This window comes from Dermacentor andersoni, chromosome 9, assembly GCF_023375885.2.
Source record: "Dermacentor andersoni chromosome 9, qqDerAnde1_hic_scaffold, whole genome shotgun sequence".
Taxonomy (NCBI): Eukaryota; Metazoa; Arthropoda; class Arachnida; order Ixodida; family Ixodidae; genus Dermacentor; species Dermacentor andersoni.
In genome coordinates, this window is record NC_092822.1 from 91,347,460 (window position 1) to 91,365,223 (window position 17,764).

Below are 17,764 nucleotides of genomic sequence, written 5' to 3' on the forward strand. Positions count from 1 at the left end.
TAGTTCTAACGCTTGCTGGGAACGAGAGAAAAATGGCAACTCTCCCGAAGTCATTTTGCTGTGTCCTGTGTGAACCTGAACGTGAGAACGAGGCCTTCTCTGTGCGCTGCGCTCAAGAAACGCCGAGAGACGACCGAATTCGGTTATGAGCATCATCGAGCGACATCCCTCCGTACAGCGGATGTAGTCCCCTGATCATCGGGATCTCCTTCTTCCGGTGGGGCGGTCTGTTACGGTTCGCCTACGACGCGCGGTACAGCCGGCGCGGATGCAACGGACGTCGGGGCTTCGTTCAAAGCGGCAGACATTTTGGCCCGTTCAGCACTGCCGCAACGCCTCCTGCCATGCGCATCCAGGCATGTTTCAATGCCACAAGTCTTCGTGTGTGCGTGTGTGTGTGTGTGCATGTTGGTGCACACGCTTGTCAAAGCGCGGCAGCCGGGGAGAGGAGCTCCCCAACTGTGAAGCGAGGAGGCGTGACCGGCGCTGGCCCGGCGGATGCGTCACTTCTAGTCTAAACGTGTCCGTGCGGCGCCGTCAGGTGCGCCTCATCGCGAGCCGTTCCCACTTGCCCTCGACTCCGAGAATATAAAAGCAGCAGCCCACGGACGCCGAGAGTGGCTCCGATTTATTCTGTCGAGTAACGTGGTCTCCCGTTTCTCCACTTCGGTCGACCTGACCGGCCGCTCTTTTGCGATGCTATAATAAACAAGTTGTTCTGTTAGCAATCGACTCATCCTTTGCCAGGGCCTTCGGATGCTTCCAGTTGTGCCCCAGGCCGCCAGGCCAACGCTAACCTTGGAGCTTGCGACCCAGATGCAACAGCCGCCTAAACAAGCTCAACTTGGGTGAGCGAAGTTACAACTACGTCCGAGACTTCCTGTCGCGCCGCAGAGTCACCCTCGTGGTCGGCAGCATGACATCCGACGAACATGCACTAGGAAGCACCGGCACTCCTCAAGGATCGGTCATATCCCCGCTCCTTTTCAACCTCGTGATGCTGGGTCTCCCGGCCTACTACGACGAGATCGATGGCCTCCATCACGCCTTGTATGCAGATGACATCACCCTGTGGGTTAACAAGGGCGGTGACGGTCAGATAGAATGCACCTTACAAGCAGCGGTCTCTGCAGTCGAAACCTACCTCCAAGACACAGGTCTCCGACTATCTCCACTAAAATCGGAGCTTCTCGTCTACAGCCCGCGCCGCCGGACCAAGCCTACAACCGAATCGCGCCAATGTGACGACGGGATCCTCTATACGCAAGACGGCTCCTGGATTCCCTGAGTCCCGAAGATACGCATCCTAGGCATGCATATAACAGCCAACCATAGAAGCTATTCGCTAAATCGAAGGCAAGGTTACAGCGGCTACCCGCCTGATCAAGCACATTACAAACAAGCACACGGGCATGAAGGAGGACAGTGTCATGCGCCTCATACAATCTTTCGCAATCAGTCACATCACTTATGTGGCTGCCTTCCGCAACTGGAATGTCACTGAAAGGGAGAAAATCAACACCCTTATATGCAAGACTTACAAGATCGCCCTTGGCCTACCGGAGTCCAGAAGCACTGCTCGTCTGCTACAGCTGGGGGTTTACAACACGCTTGAGGAAATTGTGGATGCGCAAAGAACCTCTCAACTCGAACGCATGTCTCTGACAGCCACGGTCCGGTACATCCTGCAGAAACTCGGCTTCAACTACCACGTCCAACACGGTCAGAAACAGGTCATTCCACCCGCCCTCAGCAACACGCTGATTGTCGCCCCGAATTTAATCGGGGCCGACGCCAGGCCCGTGCCAAGGCACTGCTGTGCTCCTTGGGTGGAAAGAGGACTACGCGCTTTATAGACGCCGCAGAATACACACAAGAACCCCGTTTCGCGGCGCTAGTCGTAGATGTTAGTTCCCGGCTTACGCACGCGTGTAGTGTCGCAACGGAATACCCCGAAACAGCAGAAGAGGTTGCGATTGCGCTTACCGACCCTCTCTGCGAGGTAGTCTTTAGCGACTCACAATCCGCAGTTCGCAACTACGCGCGGGGGTGCATTTCCTCCGAAGCTCTCCAGATTCTAAGGAAAGCTGGTCGACAGCACTTCGATAACACCGCGATCATATGGTTTCCAGCGCACGCCACCACCCCCCCCGATGAGGGCCTCATTAATTTGAACGAGGTAGCACACCGCTGTGCGCGAGAACTGACCGGCCGTGCAGAATCGGAGACCGCCTCTTCGAGTTCGGAACTCCTGGTTCAAAGCATGCGAGAACGCCTGGTCAGGTACAAGGACATCACGAAGCACTACCAGCTAGGCAAGCCGTTGCTGCCCCCACCTCACCCCACGCTGAAACGTTACCAGGCAGTCATCTGGCGACAACTGCAAACACAAACGTTCCCCAGTCCGGTGCGATTGCAGCTCATTTTCCCCGCGCAATACCCGACTGCCCTTTGCAAATTATGTCAGGAAACTAGAGCGGCGCTGTCACACATGTTATGGGAGTGTCGGGTTACATCAGCTACAATGGCAGTAGTTCCGGAGTCTCTTGCGTCGAAGTGGGCCGCCACTCTGCGCAGCTCTAGCCTCAAGACACAAGAGTGGGCTGTCCAGCAAGCCCGAGAGGCGGCGACGAGGCAAGGCCTCGAAGTCCCCTCATGGGAGACCTGAGCCCGGGTCGTCAAATTTGCCGGATTCAAAATAAAGTTGTTTCCATCCATTCCTGAGCGCCGGCTACGTCAACGGTTGTCCTTGGGCAGTCTTAAGATTCGCGCACGTTTTCCGGAAACGATAACGCCGATATTTACGACTCGCTGGCCCTATACAAGCGTGTCAGGACAACCGATGGGACGATATGGTCACGCTGGGGAATGTTATATTTTACTTACGAGGAATCGCAAATATCTGGTTCGCGAATCGTAAAGCGGAAATCAGAAGTTCAGATTCCTGCAAGCAAAAGAAGCATGATCTGTTTGGAAACGCCATTGGTCGTGCTGCCGCCACGAAGAAGGTGCTGGGGTTAATGCCCAAACAAATACGGAGTCCGTACACGTGCTGGCCCTTTGCCGCAAGGCGGAAGATGACTGGCAAATGATGACATGATGAAGTCGGACAAAATGGGACATGTTTTAAAAGGGATAGCAAATGACGCATTCAATCTGCTCATTTGCAAGGGCTGCAACACGCTCGAGTCCATCATATGGTAATACAAGCGTTTCGAGAACGCCCAAAGACGACGCACCGTTCAGGAGTATATGCGATTGCCTCCCACGACACCAACATCGTCGTACGAGCACTTACCTGCCTCACTGGCACCACTCACCGCGGACCATGTCACAACGATTATCCGACGCGAAGTTTAGGCCATGTCTGCCGCTTCCAGGTGCTCCCGCATCGCTGTCTACGTCCCCGATGATACCACTTGGCGAAGCCATTGTTCGTCAGGCGCTGTCCAATGTTGGCTTGGATTGTCCGTGTACAGTGGCTTCTTCACGCCATGGACTGTTTGCCCATAACCATCTCCCTGAGAGCAATCCTTACCGTTCTAAACCTCACTTCACTCAATCAGATACCACCAGCAATGACGCTCCGACCATGTCATATCCAGGCTCACCATCTCCACGTGGACACCAGTCCCGTTCGCTGCTCTCTCGTTGTCAGTCATTTGGCTCGCCCTAGTTCTGCCCCACGTAGGCTCCGATTGGACTTCCGCCTGCGGAAAACTATACGATGCAGCACCAGGAGAGCACGCTGAATGAACGACATTTCAGCAAAATCCTCTGACTAGGCTGCCGTCTAGACGTAACCTAATAGACGCAAAGGTGTACGCGTCGTGGCTCTCGTTGACACGGGCGCACATATATCTGTACGTGCTCAGAGTTTCGTCATCGCTTGAAGAAGGTACTCGCACTGCCCACATTGTCAACCGTCCGTGTTGCCGATGGGGAAACGCTCCCTGTCCTAGGGATGTGCTCAAGTACGTATCAGGGTCGCCGACCGCCCCCCGACAGTACTACATGCTGTGCTCAAGCAGTGTTCTCATGAGCCCATCTTCGGCATAGACTTCCTATCAGTCCATGTCGCCCTGTTTGATTTTGGAAGCGGTATGCTCCAGCTTGATCTGCATCTTCACTCTGATGTTCCGCCGACACGTCAACTGCGTTTGTACTCTGTCGATCACGTTGGACTGGCATCACAAGCTGATGTGCGTCAACTTGACTTCCATACCTTCCGTCTCCGACAGGGATTACTTGTTGACTCCAATATCCGATCTTCTATTTGCCGGCAATATTACCGTTCCCTACGCCCTTGTTACCATCGCTAATTACTCAGTGTCACTACCTATATTGGAGTTTAGCTTTTGCACGCAAATAATACAGGTAAGCATGGCTCTGGCGAGCGTCTCTTCTTTCGATGAACATGCCGTTTATGCATTCGCTAGCGACGATTCTTCCTCTTCTTCTGACGTCACCTTCTAGTCCAGTTCAGCCGATGTCAGTTCTGACAATCTAATAGTGCATTACCTCGTCCCAGAACACACTGCCATTATCTAACAGCTGTTGATGGCTTATCGCGACATATTTCATTTTGATAACCACCCGTTGCGTCATACCTCCGCCGTAACTCATCGGATTCATATTGGAGACGCCAGTCCCTTCCGACGATGTCCCTATCGCGTGTTCCATGCTCAGCGGCAAGTGATTCAGCGCGAGGTCGACAAGATGCTCACCAAAACCATCATTTAGAACGACAGAAAGCTGAGCTAGTTCGTAAGGACTCATAATACAAAAAGGATTGGATTCTCCTTGAGTCTTCTCTCACCAGATCCTGCATGCACAAAATGAGCGCCAGTTTTAATGTGCAGGTCCGGCGCCTATTAGAAGCAGCTTATCCTACTGTAGCAGTGGCCACTATGGCTGAGCGCCTAAAGAAGTCGGTTTCGAGGGGGGCGGACGTGATAACAGAAAGCAGTAATAGCAAAAAAAGAGTAGTGGCTATTTCGTACATTCATTCAGTGTCGCACCGGCTAAACAAAGTTGCAAGTAGGTATGATGTTAATGTTGCTTTAACTGCTCCCAATGAGCTAGTTAAGATATGCGCTGCCGTACAGAGGAAAAAGGAGCAGGTAAAAGGAAAAAAAACAGATATTTGTCCAGTGAAGCGCAATAAGAACGACAGTTTTACTGACTATCATATGGGTGTGGTTTATAAAATTCCCCTTAGCTGTGGCTTGTTCTGCGTAAGGCAAACGCGACGGTGTATCAATTAAAGGCTAATGGAAGATAAAAGGTCGTTAACCGGTTGATCGCCGTCTAATATTTTCCTACATGGCCAAGATTGTAATTGCACTCCAGAGTTAGATAAATGAGCGTTATTGTATAGGCATAAGAATGAAGATACGCGTCTTACGGTAGAGGCATGGCATATCTATAATGATGGAAGTGCATGCATGAGTCAGCCCTCGATTACTTTACGTGAGGAAGGTATTAAGTGCCTTAACAGTTATCTCTCACGTAGACCGGCACATGTACCCGAGTGACACGTGGTGATATCATTCCTGAGCTTGCGCAGGTGTTTTGTGTCTTCCTTCTTTTTTCGCCTCAGTGCTCCCTTCAGTTGATAGTCGGCGTTCGCGTTGTCTACTTCTCTACTCTTGTGTCCTGTCTGCACGCCTCACCTCTTTTTTGCTTTACAAAACCGTCACTGAATCTTCATGTAGTCTCTGGGCACCACCGGTCGACTACTGGCACTTGAACAATGTCACACGTTAGGACGTTTACCCACTGCCGCAAACTGGTGACACCCTCCACTTTCTTCACGGGTCTACCTACTTATCATCCATCGACCTGTCCTATGCGGGTGACCTGTACCGCGAAAAGAACGCATTCGTTAAATCCGAAGGTATTTTCAATTTAAAGTTATGCCCTTTAGCTTATGTAAACAGCCTCCTCTGCGTTTGAAAGAATGGACTTTCGGCTTTGTGGCTACAAATCGTCGGCATGCGTCTGTTTTCTAGATGATGTGATCGTTTTTCCACAAAAATTTTCGAGCCACCTGACGAGCCTATGCGCAGAGCTTGGTGTTTTCTGACGTTCTGGCCATCAGTTGACCTCTTCGAAAGCAGTTTCGGCTGTCGTGAAATTACTGTCCTAGGCCACCTTGCGATTTCTTTCGGCGTCCAAACTCATCCAGAGAATATTCGTGTCATGAAAGAGTTCCTTGTGCTGCGTTCGGCCAAAGACGTCCGGAGCTTTGTTTGCTTGATTTCGTACTTCCGACGTTTCGCGAAAGAACCTCGCCGACAATGCCCGTCACCTAACACAGCTTCTGGAGAAGTACATTTACTGGTGTCCTCAACATGCCGCTGTATTCGAAAAGCTCGCTTGATTGCTTCCTACTCTTCCCATCTTGGCGCATTTTGACCCCACAGCGTCTACACATGTACGAACGAGCGTGAGCGGACACGGCATCGTCGCTATCCTCGCATACCAGCAACAAGGTTTAGACCGCGTAATCGCCTACCTCACTCAACTCCACACCCCTTAGGAGTGCAGGTTCTCCATCACTGAACGCGAATGCCTTTCTCTAGATTGGGCAGCCTCAAAATTTCGACAGCACTTGTTTGGCCGTCACGTCAACATTGGACACTACCGATATCACCGCACTAGATTTCGCACCGGCGTCCTCGCCATCTCCGACTTGAGTGATATACGCAATGTCTCAGTGATGCAAACTTGCCGTTCATCGTAGATCGTCTACGCTCTAATCGTTCTGACGCGTCCCTGCCCCTGTTCTTCATCCGCAACAATATGCTCAGCCGTCGCAATACCAATTCCGACGTTCCCGAGCTTTGTTCGTAGTACCTACGACCCCCCGTTCTACTCGTCTCCACCAGCTCCACGATGCCCCAACAGCCGGCCACGTCGGATTATCCCGTACATACGACCGTGTGGGGCGTTGATTCCTTTCCCCAGGCCTTTACCGTTCAGTGTGCCGGTACGCTTCTGGTGGCGAGTTCTGCCAACGTCGCATGCGTTCGCCCTTGCAGCCTGCCCGCCCACTTCATCCTATCGACATTCCAAGCAGTCCGTTTTACGGCATGGGCCTTGATCTCGATAGGCCATTTCCAACTTCCTTTTGGGGAACAAGTGGATCGCCATAGCTACTGACTGCGTGACACGGTACGCCATCACACGGGCACTGCCAGCCAGTTGCGCCACGAACGTTGCTGACATCCTGCTTCACGACATAATCCTCCACCACGGCGCTCCATGCAGCTGCTCTAAAATCGTGGTCGCTCTTTTCTTTGACACGTTGTCGACAACATTCTTCGCTATTGTTCCACACCTCACAAGCTAACCACCGCCTACCACCCGCTTCCTAATGGACATACATAGCGCCCTAACCGCAACCTGATCACGATGCTATCCATGCGCGTTTCGGCAGACAACCGTGATTGCGACAAAGTTTCCTGTATGTGACATTCGCATACAGCTCATTTCGCCGCGATAACGCTGGATTTTCCCTCTTTTATCTGTTGTTTGGCGGCGTCTTCACGTTGCCCTTTGAGACAGTACCGCCATCAGCTCCGCAAGCAGTTACAGAATATGCTCGCGACGCTAATGCTCGTTCTCAAACGGGTCGTAACTTCGCCGGTGACCGCCACGCTGCCTGGCAGCTGACTCTAAAGGTTCATTACGATAGCCATCACAAAGCCGTAGACATAAAGCCAGTGTCTTTAGTCCTTCTTTGGACCCCTTGCCGCCTTGTCAGCCTGTCATTGAAACTTCTTTCCAAATACTCCGGGCCCTCCAAGGTTTTATTTGTTTTAAGTTTTACTTCTGCAACTACCCAGGTCATGTTCTAAATGTGGCCATGTTGTGCCTGCAAACTTTTTTATCTCATCCGCCCACCTAACTTTCTGCCGCCCTCTGCTACGCTTCACTTCCCTTGGAACCCAGTCCGTAACCCTTAAAGACCATTGGTTATCTGCCCTCCTCATTACATCTCCTGCCCATGCCCTTTTATTTTTCTTGATTCCAACTAAGATGTCATTAACTCGCGTTTGTTCCATCATCCAATCTGCTCATTTCTTATCCCTTAACGTAACACCCATCATTCTTCTTTCCATAGCTTGTGGCGTCGTCCTCAATTTAAGTAGAAGCCTTTTCCTAAACCTCTTAGGTTTTTGCCCCGTAGGTGAGTACTGGTAAGACACAGCTGTTATACGCTTTTCTATTGAGAGATAATGGCAACCTGCTGTTCATGATCTGAGAATTCCTGCCAAACACACACCAGCCGACTCTTATTCTTCTGATTATTTCAGTTTCATGATCCGGATCCTTGGTCACTACCTGCCCTAAGCAGACGTATTCCCTTACCACTTCCAGTGCATCGCTACCTATTATAACCTGTTTTCTTTTCTTCCGAGACTGTGAAAGATTAGTTTTCTGCAGAATAATTTTTACACCTACCCTTCTGCTTTGCCTCTCCAGGTCAATAAGCATGCATTGCAATTGGCATCCTCAGTTACAAAGCAAGGCAATATCAGTGAATCTCAAGTTAATAAGGTATTCTCTGTTAACTCTTATCCGCAATTCTTCCCAATGCAGCTCTCTGTACACCTCCTGTAAACGCGCTCTGAATAGCATTGGAGAGATCGTATCTCCCTGCTTGATTCCTTTCTTTATTTGGATTTTGTTGCTGTCTTTATGGCGGACTGCGGTGGCTGTGGAGCCGCTATAGATATCTTTCAGTATATTTACATATGGCTCGTCTACACATTGATTCCGCACTGCCTCCATGGCTGCTGAGGTTTCGACTGAATCAAACGCTTTCACGTAATCAATGAAAACTATATATAAGGGTTGGTTATTTTCCGCACATATCTCTATCACCCGATTGATAGGGTGAATAGGGTATATTGATGAGTAGGCTTTACGAAATCCTGCTTGGTCCTTTGGTTGACAGAGGTATAACGTGTTCCTGATTCTATTTGCGATTACCTTAGTAAATAGTTTGTAGGCAATGTACAGTAAGCTGATCGTTCTATAATTTTTCAAGTGTTTGGCGTCCCCTTTTTTATGGGTTAAGATTATCTTGGCGTTCTTCCAAGATTTCGGTGCGCTCGTGGTCATGAGGCATCGCGTATACAGGGGGCCAGTTTTTCTAGAACAATCTATTCATCATCCTTCAAGAAATCTTCTGTTACCTGATCCTCCCCAGTTGCCTTCCCCCTTTGCACAGGTCCCAAGGCTTTCTTTACATCTGCCGGCGTCACTTGTGGGATGTCAAATTCCTCTAGACAATTCCCTTTTCCCTTATCGTCATTGGTGCCACTGGTACAAAACATCTGAATAAAAAACGCTGATGTATGAAAGCCGCTAACCCTACAGCTCGAATAGAACTGGTAGAGCTTTCCAAGTTAATCAAGAAGCGTAAGACAGCTGACAGAAGGAAGTTTAATATGGATAGAATTGAAGATGATCTCAGGAACGGAGGAGGCCTAAAAGCAGTGAAGAAGTGTTTAAGAATAGGCAAGAATCAAAGGTATGCGTTAAGAGACAAAGCCGGCATTATCATTACTAATATGGATGAGATAGTTGAAGTGGCTGAGGAGTTCTTTAGAGGTTTATACGAAGCGTGTGCAGTGCGTTAAATCCGGTGCTAAGGCAACAGCATTTCTTACGTGAAATCAAATGCAACTCCTGAAGAGGGCACGTGGCCATGTCCAGTCTCTGAAAAAATAGCTGGAGTGGTCACCAGCCTCAGTCGCTCCTTTGACACGCAAGACCGTAGCATACTTCTGAAATATTTCGATGCGCATCTCAGTTATCGTATGGTGCACACCGCTCTGACCTGCCGTAAGCTGCTGGATATAAGGGCGAGAAACACACATGCAGCCGTCACTTCACGCATTGGTGGTGCTGGTATATGATTCATACTGAACACAGCGACGTTTCATGGAGCTCGTACAACGGGCTTTTCATTTACTCAGGGTCCACGTCGGCAATCCAAGACGTCCGTCGCGTCCAGCTCGCTGCATGTTCTGTAAGCTGTCTTGTACCACATAGCAGGTAATGGCCTTACTTCAATTTGGACCTAATGTATGTAGGCGCTGCCACTTTAAGATCCTTGTCCCCGTTTTTTGACACCGATGCCGTGATTACGAAACTGCAAAGGTACTGCAGACCACGTCAGCATGTGCGTCTTCGGCACTTCTGAGCAAGCTGCTCTTATTAGGGCCGCCTTCCTAACTTCTAACGTTGGATACGAGGCAATTTCATCAAACCTTGCTTCATTTGATGCATCAAGCATTTTGTATAATTTGTATACCCTTTCTGATAAAGATACTTGTCGACACTGAGCCGTCTCTTTAGAAGATTTTTTAATTCCTAATTTTTAAGAAACCTACAAAGGAAGGTTTGAAGTCATCGACAAGCTTACCTCTTTAAACGGCAACCCATGCGCACAATATTCTCCCTTTCCTCTATAATTTGTAGCCCGTCAGAAAATCGCTTTCCTCAAAAACACGCTCTCCATGACGACGACATGACGACGACGAATAGTAACCCAGATGAAGTCTCTGGGTGCCACCCGTGGTCTTAGTCAAAAAGAAAGACGGCAGTTTGCGATTCTGCATCGGTTACCGCAAATTCGCTGCGATTCGCTGGACAGGCTGCGGCATGCACGTTGTTTTTCATCAACGAACCATCCAATCGGTTATTGGCAGATCGAGGTCGATGAGAGAGATGATGAGAAAACTGCCTTCGTGTCCCCCGATGGTCCTTACAAACTTAAGGTCCTTCCTTTCGGTTTGTGCTCAACGCCAGCGCCTTTTCAACATCTTGGACACCGTACTATAAGGCCTGAAGTGGCGAACATGCTTGGTCTATCTAGACGACGTCGGAGTATTATTCATACCTTCATTTGAGGAGCCCCTAAGGCAGTTACTCCCTGTCCTCCAAGCCATACGCTCGGCTGCCCGGACGTTAAAACCCGAGAAATGTCATTTTCATTTCAATGAATTGCACTTCCTCGGCCACGTCGTCACAGTCTAGAGGGTGTACGACCTGATTCAGACAAAACAGACCCTGAGGCAAAGTTCCCCACACCATCCGACAAGAAAGCAGTGCGGCGCTTCTTAGGGTTGTGCGCCTATTATAGACGCTTCATTGCGAATTTATTGCGAACACCAGATTATGTTCCCTTTCTGCGGGGGGCGGGGGGGGGGGGGTCAATGAGCAAGTAGGATTTTGCGACCTACTCCAACACCTGCAACGTCTCCTGTTCTTAGGATGCCCCTGCAGCAGTTCACATTGATGCAAGCAGTGTTGGTCTGGGTGCCGTACTGGTGCAGTGGCAAGACAGCTCCGAAAAAGTAATCACCCGCGCTAGCCGAACTCCCTCTCATATGGAGGAAAACTAACCGAAACGAATGCCTCGCCGTGGTGTGAGCGGTTATCAAATGTTGCCCGTGCTTGTACAGCCGTTCATTCAAGGCTGTGAGTGATCATCACTTTCTTCGTTGGCTAACTTGAAAGACCCATCTGGAGGTCTGGCGCACTGGAGCCTTAGGATTCAGGAATTCGACATCACCATAATTTACAAATCAGGAAAGAGGCACGCCGACTGCCTCTCTCGGTCATTGGTTGCGTCCGCAGCTACCGATGACGCGGAAGTGGACGCTGCATTTTTGGGTGTCGTCGACGCCGTCACCATTTCAGAGGAGCAGCGCCACGACCCAGAGCTGCTCCCTCTCATTAATTTCTTAAAAGGCCTAGCTAAATATGTTCCGCGACTCTATGCGAGGGTACTGCCGTCGTTTTCTCTCCGGACCGATGTCCTCTATAAAAAGAACGTTTCTGCCAGTGGCAGCACGTAGCTGCTTCTCGTACCGGCGTCACTTCGATAATACCAAAAGCATGCCGCGATGAAACCACAGCAGGTCATCTAGGCTACACGAGAACATGGGCCCGACTCCGACGGAAGTACTACTGGCCGAAGCTGCCCGTTGCTGTAAAAGATTCCGTACAAACATGCGCGTACTGCCAAAGACTGCAAAAAACCTCCCGGCAAGCCCGCTGGTCTCTTACATCCGGTCGAGGTCCTTCTTAGTCAGGGCACCCCAAAATTAGTCATCACAGAGAGGGGAACTACCTTCACTACCGATCTTCTTGACTCGCTTCTCAGACTGAGTGGTGCAAGCCACGGGAAAACAACAACATATAATACCTGGATGAACGAACTAACCGAGCATCTTAATAAGACCCTCGCAAACACGCTATGCATGAATGTCGACGTAGAACATAGAACTGGATCAGATTTCGCCTTGCGTAACATTCGCCTACAATACCGCTCGACAAGGAACTACTGGAATGACACCATTTAGCTTGGTCCACGGACGGGAAGCCACGACAACGCTGGATGCCATGCTGCCGCATGAGCTTAAAGAGATACGTACCGACGTTGAAGTTTCTCTGCGCGATTAAGAAGCCACGCAGCTTGCCCGCGTACGTGTCTGCATTCAGCAAGACCAAGATGCCAAACGATATTATCTTCGAAAAAGGCGCGTTTTCCACACTCCCGGCAACAAAGTGGGCAAGACTGCAGCAGCACCAACAGGATGCTTAATCGCGTCTTGTTTTTCGTGCAGTTTCTTTGCTGCTCACGCGGAATCTTCAATGCTGGCCTTTCCTCGAGGTGCTTCGAAGTGGATGCGTCCGTTGACCCTGCGCTGCATTTGAAGCTACAGCCTGTGCCCGCGTATGATGGTCTACCTCCGAACTGCCCTGTCACCTCCCCGTGTGACAGCTTTGGCAAGTGCGATAGTGGTCCTATCGTCGCGCCATATGGTTCCAACTTACATGTTACGTCATCGGACGGCCCAATAGGAGCATGCTGTTTGTCAATGACGTCATCGACACAACGCTTAAAAGTCCCGGACCCGGCTTCCCTCGTCAGTGGGCAAGACTGCAGCAGCACCAACAGGATGCTTAATCGCGTCTTGTTTTTCGTGCAGTTTCTTTGCTGCTCACGCGGAATCTTCAATGCTGGCCTTTCCTCGAGGTGCTTCGAAGTGGATGCGTCCGTTGACCCTGCGCTGCATTTGAAGCTACAGCCTGTGCCCGCGTATGATGGTCTACCTCCGAACTGCCCTGTCACCTCCCCGTGTGACAGCTTTGGCAAGTGCGATAGTGGTCCTATCGTCGCGCCATATGGTTCCAACTTACATGTTACGTCATCGGACGGCCCAATAGGAGCATGCTGTTTGTCAATGACGTCATCGACACAACGCTTAAAAGTCCCGGACCCGGCTTCCCTCGTCAGTGGGCAAGACTGCAGCAGCACCAACAGGATGCTTAATCGCGTCTTGTTTTTCGTGCAGGTACGTTACTTTAAACACGCTCATTGTTTGAGATCAGATGATCGTTGTTTGCTGCTGCTCTCTTGCCCACAGAGCTTTTTGTCTTGTTTTATGCATGCACTGTTCTGCGCAAATCGGCTTGTCCTTAGCGGTGATGTTGAATTAAATCCCGGTCCCACGAGAAAGACTAATCGTAACACCGGTAATTCAGACGAAACTTCGTGTTCATCTGCTGAACCTGATAATGACATGAACAATATTTCCGGAATGCTGACAGAACTATTGGCTGGGCAAAAAACGATTGCTCGTGACATCGCTGACATCAAGGTTTTTCAGCAAGCTGTTAACAAGCGTTTTGACGCTCTGGAATCCCGTGTGGCCGCTCTCGAAAAAACTAGCGCTGATCCTAGAGTCTCACTTGACCATTCCGGTTCTGACGTACGCTCTTTATCTCGGGCCGTTTCGGAACTAATTAAAAAGAATGATGACCTTGAAAATCGCTCGAGACGCAACAATATAATTTTGCATGGACTAGGTGAACACAATGCCGAAAACACAGATACCCTTTTGTCTAATGTACACAAAGTTTTCACAGAGAAACTTCAAATTGAATGCCCGCCCATCGAACGTTGTCACAGAATTGGCACCAAACGTGAAGGTAGATCGCGCCCAGTTATATTACGAGTACTAGACTTTCGGAACAAAGTAGAAATAATGAAAATTGTCTCAAAGCTGAAAGGAACAAAATTTTACATAACTGAAGATTACTCTGCTAATGTACGTGCCATTCGCAAAAAGCTATGGGCAGCAACCTCTTCTTTTCGTGACCATGGCTCTATGGTGAGGTTGCGTTATGACCATGTCTTTATAAATGGTGTCCGCTACAGGTGGAATGATGCAGCTAATGCCCTAGTTGACGATTCAGGTCTCGCTGTAAACACAGTAGTGAATAATTCCAGCCCTTCTGACAACACTCTCCCGGCCACGTCATCTTCACCTTGACAAATTCGCGACTCTTACAAGCTTACTTTCTTGAATTTTAATGCAAGAAGTCTGGTAAATAAGTTCCCGCTGTTTCTTTCCTTGGTAGCCTCCTATTCCCCTCATTTCATTGGTGTCACCGAAACATGGCTTCACGATCACATATATGACTCTGAAATCACTCCACCCGGCTATGTAGCTGTCCGATCAGACCGCAAAACTGGCAGGGGAGGCGGTGTCGCCCTGTTTTTTAAATCGGACTTAAAGTTTTCAGTTATCTGTCCTCCAGCAGATCTTGAGTCTGTTTGGTGTAAATTATACCTAGGCAAAAAAACAATCATAGTCTCTGTTTTCTACCATCCACCTGCCTCCTCACCTGATAACATTTTTCTTCTAGCTGATTACATCAACACGCACAGTTTTCATGCATCTAGCTTAATTCTAATGGGAGACTTTAACACACCAGATATTCATTGGCCCTCACTATCGCATCACAGTCGTTTAGGTAGCGAACTAATTAACTTTTCTTTATCTTTTGGGCTTACACAAGTAGTCAATGGCGCAACAAGACAAAACACACTTCTTGACCTAGTGTTCATTAGTTCAGACCTTGTTGATAAGCTGTCTGAGTGTGAAATTACTGACGGAATTTCAGATCACAGGGCAGTGTTTATATCGCTAAACTGCACAGTTTGTAAACCGCGGGCCGAAATTCAAACTTTTTTCGACTTTAATCGCTCTGACGACACGTCTATTCTTGATGTCTTATCAGAACGTTTTGAATCGTTTTGCACACTTAGTAAAGATTGTGACGTGAATACATTAGTTCGCCAATTTGAAAACATTATAAAGCTGTGTATTCGACGCTTTGTTCCGTTAAAAAGTAAGAAAAAAAATCGTGCCCTTCCTTGGATGACTAGAGAAATCTTGCAGTTATCACGCCGCGTTAGAAGACTGAGACGCTCAAAACGCAGTAATGACCCTGATGCAATTGCTAGATTCACCTCTGCCAAAGAGGAACTGAATTTGAAAATGAATACGGCCAAAGATTTTTTCTTTCATACCGAGCTGCCAGGATTACTAAGAAATAATCCTCGGAAGTTCTGGCGTTCTGTCATGCCTACTACTGAATCTTCATCTTCATTTACCATCAATGATGAAACTATAAATGATCCTGCACGCATCTCCAATGCATTCAATGAATATTTCCATTCGGTGTACGCAAACTATTCCCATGTCTGCCCTGCTTTCGATAATGATTCAGATCTTTCTATTTCCAACATTTCCGTTGATGTTAATGGCGTTCTTAATTTGATATTAAATTTAGACACAAAAAAGTCTAGTGGCCCCGACGGCATTCCTAATTCCTTTTTACTTCGCTATTCACAATGGACATCACGCTATCTTGAAATTATATTCAATAAGTCTCTAGATACAGGAATCGTTCCTTCATCATGGAAACTTGCAAGAGTAATACCCTTGTATAAAACCGGCAGGAAGACAGACATAATGAATTACAGACCAATTTCTTTAACTTCCCAATCGTGCAAAATACTGGAACATATTATTTACAAACACATAATAGATTTTCTGGAGTCCAACACCATTCTAACTAATGTCCAGCACGGCTTTAGACGTGGTTTCAGTACTATCACGCAGTTAACCGACTTCACCCATGACATCGCTTACCAGTTGGATCTAGGTAATCAGATTGATGCTATCTTCATTGATTTTTCTAAAGCATTCGATTCATTACTTCATTCTCACCTCTTGCAAAAATTAAATGCAATACTAAAAAATTCCCATCTGGTCAATTGGATCGCTAGTTTTCTTTCTAACCGGTCCCAATACGTCGACTTTAGTTATGCAAGGTCATCCATACTTGAAGTAGGCTCCGGGGTTCCTCAAGGATCCGTCCTTGGTCCTTTATTGTTTTTAATTTATGTCAATGACCTCCCAAAGCATGTTTCCTCTAATATTCGTCTTTATGCTGACGATTGCGTCTTATACGACGTGATTGATTCCCCGAATAGTTTTCAGCGATTAAATGATTCCTTTGTCTCTTTCAGTGCTTGGTGTGAAAAATGGAAAATGAACATTAATTTTAAAAAAACGGTTGTTTTGTCCTTCACGAAAAGAGCAGCACCTGTAATTGCGACATATTCCTTGAATGGATCACCTTTAACCAGAGTTCGACAATACAAATACCTTGGCGTAACATTTACTCACAATCTCTCATGGACTACACACATTGACCAAACATGTTCAAAGGCCCTAAAACAGCTTGGATACCTGCGTCGTACTATGCAAAAGGCTCCGAAGGCAACTAAACTTTTAATGTATAAAACTCTTGTTCGCCCCATTATCGATTATGCCGCTACAGTCTGGTCCCCACATAACCAAAACAACATAATCAAACTAGAAGCAGTTCAGAAAAAAGCCGTCCGTTTCATTTTACATCGGTATGACCGCTATTTTTCACCCTCGTCTGCCCTCCCTACGCTGAATCTAACATTACTTTCAGTACGTCGTGATGTGGAATCATTAAAATTCTTGCACAACATACTTAACAAGTCATACCACACTTCAAGCACAGCTTGCATATCTTTCACCAAGCCTTCTTGCACGCGTAATTTCCACGAGCTTAATCTTAACCCTCTCTATGCCCGTACAAATACCTTCAAGTACAGCTTCTTTCCCCGCACAATAGAAGTATGGAATTCCTTGCCTGGCTGCCTTCGTTCACTCCCGATAAACGAATTCGAAAGTGCTGTCTATGAAAACCAGTATATGTAACTACTTAAATCAGGTTTAGTTTATACTTTATGTGTGCGTATTGCTGTGTCTTTGCTTTTTATGAATCGATGAAAACAATTTGTAAGATTTTGTAAACGATTGTAACGATGTTGTAAGAGTCATTGTTGATTTCACTTTATTTTTGTTCAACACTGTTTTTACCCACTCCTGCAATAGCCCTCCTATGGGGCTGCAGTATGTACAAATAATAAAAATAATAAAAAAATGACTTCGGATACTCATGAGTAGCCGTGGACTCCTTAAAGTCCTAAGACGGTACTTTGGGCATTACTTAGCGATATGCCGCCTGAGCGGCGTCAATTACGAGGTCGTTCCTGACAGTGACAATAGCTCCAGTCGCCGTAAGCACTTACCCGAAGTGGTGCATGTGGTACGGATGACGCCGTACCTGTCGAACTAACTTTTGCTTCTTGTGTTTCTTTTTTTTAGCCTGTGTGGATCTGTCCGGTTGTACTCTGTCCCACTGTACCGTTGTCCCCCTTAAACTGCACATCGGTACGATGCTTCCTACGGCGCTACGGAAATGCCGCGCCTGTTCTCCGTTAAAGAAGAGGACAACGCGAGTATGCATGAGCGTTTTTGTCAAGGCGCACTGAAGAAGA

The 17,764-nt window shown here is 48.1% G+C and overlaps 1 protein-coding gene across 1 annotated transcript; it reads left to right on the forward strand.

Annotated features, from left to right (window-relative positions):
• Positions 1–12,600: 12,600 nt before the first annotated feature.
• LOC140213227 (uncharacterized) lies at positions 12,601–17,339 on the forward strand. The gene has a single exon (XM_072284372.1). It carries the CDS (start codon positions 12,624–12,626, stop codon positions 14,364–14,366), a length of 1,743 nt encoding a protein of 580 aa, XP_072140473.1. The 5' UTR covers positions 12,601–12,623; the 3' UTR covers positions 14,367–17,339.
• Positions 17,340–17,764: the final 425 nt, after the last annotated feature.